The sequence below is a fragment of the Styela clava genome, chromosome 12 (genome assembly GCF_964204865.1).
Source record: "Styela clava chromosome 12, kaStyClav1.hap1.2, whole genome shotgun sequence".
Taxonomy (NCBI): Eukaryota; Metazoa; Chordata; class Ascidiacea; order Stolidobranchia; family Styelidae; genus Styela; species Styela clava.
The window spans coordinates 11103059-11110712 of NC_135261.1; the positions used below are offsets into that span (position 1 = coordinate 11103059).

A 7654-nucleotide genomic window follows, 5' to 3' on the forward strand; every position below is an offset into this window, starting at 1 on the left:
GATTTTTTACATTATAGTTCTATTATCAGTTTGGGGACTGTCTGTGTTAGCCAAGTGAATAGTTTCTTTACACAACTTGATGGGCCGCGGCCCATAGCCTGATGGGTCGAGGCCCAATTTGATGGGCCGTGGCCCCGGCCCATGGGCCGAAGAGGAGTCACCACTTCCACTCTCCATAGATGCAAAAAGCAAATGTACCGATACAGGTAAATGAGCGCGCTGTCACTGTTCAATAGTGTCTTTATTAAAATGGATTTAAATCTTATTTAGTTATCTTCCTTGAGGCAGTTTTGCATCATTATTGGAAAAAATAAACGTTAAACATTACTTACAATACATAATTGCTGGCACTTACTGGCTTCAAACCCGTGTTTAATAATCACATCCTACAAGGACTAGGTCGGGGATGGGTATTGGGCAACTCCTGGTCCTGGCACGCGTGCTGATCTTGGTACGCGAGCCCATTTATTCGGCAAGCGAGGGAGGCCTCGGAAACGAGCACATTCATCTTCAGATAAAAAGTTTCAAGATTCTGAATTATGTAATGAAACTCGCTGTCCGTTTATTCATTTTCGTTTGTTAGCAAACCCGTTATTTATTAAAACTCTTTTTGTCCTTTCATGACATTTGGCTACAAAGCAATAAGTATGTTATGGCTACACTCTTACATGATATAGTTCGTCTGTGCCACCCTTTTTATTTATTTCTGCTTGATTTATGAAGTTATATAGCTCATGTTGGTTAGAGTTACTTTCCAACCAACGACTAACATACCGGGTTCTAACTTACTGTTATAAATTAATTTCGAAAGAGATATACGGTAAGCGATTTTGGAAGGGAATACAAGAGAGAGTCCAGAAAACGAACTATTTTGAGTGGGATGCCATTCTCGAAACTTTGCAACTGCATTACTCTCCATGTTTCATCTACATATGCTAGTGAATATCTGTTATCGGATATGAACTTTATTTAGTCACATAACAGGAGTAGCCTGGAAGATGAAACCAGTAGTTCGTGTATTTCTCTGAAAGTTACAAAATATAAACTCAGTGTAAAATCGCTATCAGCGATGATGCAGTAGCATCAGTTCTACTGATATGAAATAAGAAAAGTTTCGAATCTTTTTCGTTGGACTGATATTTTCCTGAATAGTGAATCTGCCTGTACATGTTTAAAAGGTTTATTATTGTGTATCTTTGCTTTGAAAGTAGCAAAGCATTTTTGGTAGGCACGCCGAAGAATTTTGTGGTTAAATTTAGCCGTTTTTGGCACGCCAGCCGTAAAAGGTTGCCCACTCCTGGACTAGGTGCTATGTTTGAATTTAAGAAAAGTTTAGAAAAAAGCTTTATAATGTAAAATTTGCTGGTGAGTGGTTATGTTCGAATCTGTTACTATAGAATTTTGATGCCGATCACTGAGGGGAAATCCGAAGATGGCATCCAGGGGCCGCGACGTACCGAAGGGGTGGTTTTGTGAATCGGAACCGCACCCCCCCCCCCCCCCCACTTTCAAAATGTAGAAAAGATAAAAAGCATTTTTTGTTCTAGACTTGTCAAAAGGGGTGCATGTCGCACATTTGTATTTTAGGCCAGTACGGTCTTGTGCACGAGTCCCGTTTCCAACATTAAAATTGTCAATTTTTTATATTGCTTACTACTACATGACTAATAAACATATATACATATTTCGACACAGTTTGTTGAAACCAATTGTTAAACCAGAATGATTTCGATGGTTTGTCAAAAGTCTTGGTCAGATGATCATGTGCAATTAATTGTTCTTTAGTTGCAATTTATGCTGTTTTAACGATTTGCGCACCTGGGTGTGTTTGACACCCCCTTGAAATCGTAACAAATTAATAACACTTTATATAATTGAAGCCGGTTGCACTTTTTAAAGCCATGCACAGAATAATTTTTCCTTTAATAAAGGGTTGATTTGGTTCTGTAGGTTCACAAAAATTAGGAAACACATAACTGGACTGAAATAATTTTATCCTTCACATTACACGCAGCTCAGGTAATCTGAAAGGTAAAGCAAAAACAGGGACAAATGTTTGCCGTCGACAACATGTTGAAAATAAATAGACCACCAGTTTTCCACAACAATTTTATTGCATCTTGTCTCTCACAACCAACAGGTCCTTGCTAAAAACTACAAGGATGGTCACCTTAAATTCAATCTGTTGTGATATATGTATTGACTAATTTACAATGCTTCCGTGAATTCATAATACAAGACTGCTGTTCATTTATTTGTCACTGCGCAAAAGCGTCTCAAATAGACTTTAACATTGAGGTGTGACGGTAGCAGGCCATAGCCTCCATTAGATTCCAATGCTATTTTACACACCATCAGCAAAATACATCACCCCACCCAAGGGAGTTCAACAAAAAATATTCCGGGCACAAAATAAATATTCCAAAACTAAAACATACTCCACTCAAAATAAGTTTCTGTGAAACACAATCTCATATAGCCTACTGTCAAAAAAGTGTTGTCCATGACAGTGGTGTACTACCTTATTATTTTGAAGAACGACATAGGGCAAATATTAGTCATTACTGTTGAATGAGCAATGTGATCTCCTAACTGAATTGAAATATAATTACTAATAAAAATCCCACAAAATATAACAGAGTGTCCATAATTTGTCATAAAATATAACTTTTTGTCTTCTTCAAAATTAGATTTGACTGGGTTCAGTGTAGTCTGGGTCCCATTATAAGTATAACTTCAAAGAGTATTATAAATCTTCTAAAACTGTCCTTAAAAAGAAAAAATTAAAACTTTTGAGTCTTTCATCAAATCCTGTCACAACACAAAAAATCTGATACACAATGAATATTGCCTAAAATAAAACCTCAAGCCCAAATCAAATTTCCTTGATTTGAAGATAAAATAATACACACCCATGATTGTTATCCAATTATAAACACAAAGAGATTTTTACTTCTTTCCACCCCAACCCCAGAAACTTTTAATGTATCCAGAAATGCCCTGAGCTTTGGCTTTTGATGCAATTTTATCATCTAGTGATGGGAAAGTTACATGATTCAGGGCTAAATCAAAAAACAGAGGCTTGTTCGGAACAGGAACAAAAGATGGTGGAAAATGAGAAGTTAATTTGGGGGAAACTTCTGCTGTTTTCGAACCGCTAGACGCCTGGGCTGGGAAGGAACTGCTGTCAAAGTAATTGTCCAAATTATCCATAAAAACTTCATTTGGCTGCAACATCTTGCTTTCAAATTCATCATTTTCTGCAGTGGACTCGCTCGCCTGCATAACCGCAGATGCATGAACGTGGTATTTATTGAATGCAATAGTTTCAACAAGGCCATCAAGTTGTTCAACATTGATGAAGTGTTCCTCTGAACCTCTATTAATTCCTTTTAATCCGTCGATGGCCTTCTTGGCGTGTGTGAGAACTTTTTCATACAGGGCCATTGCTTCTTTCCATTTACCTTGTTCACCATATGCCTCAGCAACATAAAAACATTTCAAACCCCTGAAAGCTTGTTCCTGGGTCGACATTGCATCTAAGAGGTCAAGGTCTTCTGATAATCCTTTCATGGTTGGAATCTCAAGTATATTTTGCAAGATGATGTCATAAAGTCGAATGAAATCGCTCAATTTCACTTTTCGTACTGACAAATTAGCTTTGGGTGACTGCATTGTACTTTCAGCAGTGATTTCGTTCCTTTTCAGAACAGTCAACCTGGCTGGAGATTTGGATTCAAGGTCCTCTGCCATCAGTAAATTTCTTTTGACTGTCATTAAGATGCAAGTATAATTCAGATAGGTATACAATAGATCCAAGTTTGAAACCACATTTTTATCTTGGCTTTTGTCAAGATTAATTTCTTCACGAACACACTGTAATGCATCTTTACATTCAGTTAGAATAGATTCAAACATTTCAAGCTGTTCTTCTTTACTTTTATTTTCTTCCATTTCTTTTTCAAATGACTTTTGAGATAACAAAAATATCCTAACTTTGTTATTTTTCACAGGAATGGTGTGCTTTTTCCACACAAACTCACTCATTGATGTAGCTTTTTGCTCTTTTGCTTGAATTACTAAAGAATCAAGCTTATCAGCTAAAAGCACATCTTGTTTATGAGAAGCTCGAAGCTGAAGTAGATCATCCATCGCAGACTGATCACCAATATTGTATGCACAATATCTTATATTCGGTGATATATCATCCATCATTTGGTCATAAATAACACGCTCCTCTTTAGATTTTGTTTCACAAAGTTTGCCATAAATTGTTTTTGATGCGTTGAAAAGCTCCATCGCAACTTTCCAATTTTGACACTCAAAACAAAAAATACCATTTATGTACGATGCATATGCTTTTGCTTCTAGTTTTGTTCTTGCATCAACAATGGGAGATTTTTCGCATAAATTATTGAGATGTTCAGCCTGAAAGGTAGCTTTCTTCATTCTTTGAATCATATGGTGACGTTTGCGTAAATTATCACTCGCTTCTTGTTTCAATTGCATTGCATAACTCCATGCCCTTTCAACTGCCATAACTATCAGGAGAATGTACCTTGAATCTGTCATAAGAGATTCATTGATAACTTTTGGAACAACTTTCTTCTTTTCTCCCATTTTTAAACCGAGAACTTTTCTTAATCTCCTTATTCTTCGGTTACAGTAACCGTGGTATCTCTGATAATCACCATGGCGTAAACCATGTTGAGCTTGGGCTTCTTTGATAACATGTAAGATATCAACGCCAAATGTCGACAATTCCTTCTCATTTTGCTGTTCAGTTTCACCTTCTACAACTTCATCTACCGTCTGTGCTGAAGTCTCCATTATAAGTTTCAGAGTTAAGAAGCAAAATACTGTGAAAATGAATGATTATTATTAGTAGAAAGGAAATACCAATTTCTGAAATCATAAAACCAGATAACTGAAAAACTACGAGTCACTGATAGTTCAGTAGTTATATCCAGTGAGATCAAGATCCTTTATGAGTTATACGGTTCTTCTGTATTTACTGAAGTGAACTGGTTTTTGGGTCTAGTACCATTTTAGTACTGCCAGTAGGTCGGTACATTAATTTGTGACTATACCGTTAATACTGATTACTGATTAGCGCTATAAAACCATGGCAAGAGCTGCCGCGGTTCGTTCGTGGTAGGAGCTGCCATGAAGTGCTAAAAAATGCGCCTCCCCATCTGACTATGCCATCCATGTCGGTGTCACTATGACGTCACAATCACGTCATAGAGCTTGCCAAAGTATAGTTACGATCGCCCGAAATAACATCCGCGCCGCCGATAAAATACTCACTAACACCGGCGATCTCTCTCATATCGTGATCGCTGCGACAAGAAAAATAGCTTGCTCGATTCCGGATGATCGTCTGCGCGTTGTGGACGACTATCCTCATACTTTGGTGGGCCTTATTACGCCACTGTGAGATCGCAATGACATAATCTTTTGGTGGCGTAGTCGGGTGGGGGTTAGGAATGACATATGCAAAAATTGTTGGGTCTCATTTAGTTTCGTACCTAACATACTTCTAGTGGGCGTAGCATGACAATTTTTTCACGTATAAATCCGGGTCTAGTGTAGTTTCGTACCTAACGTACTTCTAGTGGGCGTAGCATAACAATTTTTTGATATGTCCATCCCAACCCCCATCTGACTACGCCATCCAAAAAATTACGTCACTACGACATCCCAATCACGTCATAGAGCTTGCCAAATATACGTACAATCACTCGAAATGGCATTGGCGCCGACAATAAAGAACTGACTGACGTTATCGATCTCTCTCCTATTGGAATCGTTGCAACAAGAAAAATAACTGTTCGATCCCGGGTGCTCGCTTGCGCGTCTTGGATGGCAGTTCGTATTGTTTGAAGGGCTCTATTAGGTCACTGTGGTATCGTAATGACGTAATTTTTGGGTGGTGTAGTCAGGTGGGGATTAGGATTGACATATCAAAAAATTGTTATGCTACGCCCACTAGAAGTACGTTAGGTACGAAACTAAAAGAGACCCAAATTGTTGAGCCAGGCCAACTAGAAGTGCATGTGGTACCGGTACGGTACTAAATTATTCGCCCGAAACATCGAAATCTAAACAATGTCAAACCCAGAACTTCTGGGCCAGAAGAGAGTGCTTACAAATAGTCTAATATTACGGCAGTTTTTTTTTTTTTTCTTAAATCGTTAGATATCAGTGGCCGCTTGCTGTATACATGCGTGGTTAGACAGTCAGCAAAATCCTCACTCCGGAACAACGAGCTCCGGAACTAGACTAACAGCAATCACAGAATCATGCGAACAAGCTTACGACGTAAGTTACGTTCGAAATTGTCACTTGGTTTTTATAGCCACGCGACTAAAATCAAGAACCATTACCACTAAGTGTCGCTGAACCCAAAAGAAATGAAAACTAATTTTTTGCCAATCTTTTCTGCCAATGAATATTTACCTCACTTTTCATACCAAAAAAACTTCCTTGCCTAAAAATAGTTCACATGTTTATAATCAACATTTTCATACACAATATGTAACTAACTTCCATGTAGATCTTCAACTAATATTTGAATTATAAAAACACCGATCTCGGAATTGTAATCTTTACTTAACACGAATTGTGATAATCAATCAATATTATTTTAGTCGCTCTTGCATGAACCAATGACATTAAACAACATGATGCAACTCTGGCATTTCTGGCCGAAGATCGTATCCGATAGCACGCTCCAATGCACATACTTGACGAGACGAAAACGAGCGAATGTGTGCTGCTTTCAAGGCATAGCACGAATGGTGTTCGTGCCTGCTTTGACAGTTGTTGTCGATTTTAATGATATATTGGAAAATTGAAGGTAAAAAGAAATCGGAAAAAAGTAAGGTAAATACTATTGTTGTATATCACACTCGGGCATCGCGCTGTTAAGTACACGTGGGAAAGCCAGCTTTTGTCAGATTCAGATTCAGATTTTATTTTCGTCATGCAAAACCAATATACGATATGAAAAAATAAAAAAAGACATATAACAAATTACGAAGACAGATATCGGCTTGTTGCAATAGACGAGGGATCGCGAAAGACTCAAAGAGTCATCCAGTCAGCGACACCTTGTAGCTGCATTGAAGCAGCAAATATAGCAACCGAACAACTCAATATTAAATAGTCACTAAATTCGACAAAATCATATATATAAAAGGGACAACAAAAAGAATGCCACAATGACCACGAAAAGTTACCTAAACATTCACTTAATTAGCCTCAATCACAAAAAGGAACAACAAAGTTTGAAAAATAAAATACAGGATGTCATAATAACTATGGAGTATTAGATATTTACCTAATTAAACTCGATCATACAGAGTAAGAACAAAATAAAATCGAAATAAACACCGAAAAACTACAATGATCACATCGTATTATATGACTTAACAGCGACATCTGTAAGAAGGATATGCCTCAATGACAACAAAGAATTGCGAAATAATTGTCAAATACTACGAAGTTATTAAATCAGTACGGTACGTAGTTGCCCATTTGCCGAAATTGCTTATTTACTTACCCTTTATGGTTTCAAATAGTTCATACACCTCCATTTCGATTTTTTTTAATCAGTGAGGATATATACTCATTGCTGTAACATACTATT

General features: G+C 37.5%; 1 protein-coding gene across 1 annotated transcript; it reads right to left on the bottom strand.

The window, feature by feature from the left end:
- Nucleotides 1-2161: 2161 nt before the first annotated feature.
- Nucleotides 2162-4867, bottom strand: LOC120329684 (signal recognition particle subunit SRP68-like). Its single transcript, XM_039396429.2, has one exon. The coding sequence runs from the start codon at nucleotides 4828-4830 to the stop codon at nucleotides 2950-2952; it is 1881 nt and encodes a 626-aa protein (XP_039252363.2). The 5' UTR covers nucleotides 4831-4867; the 3' UTR covers nucleotides 2162-2949.
- Nucleotides 4868-7654: the final 2787 nt, after the last annotated feature.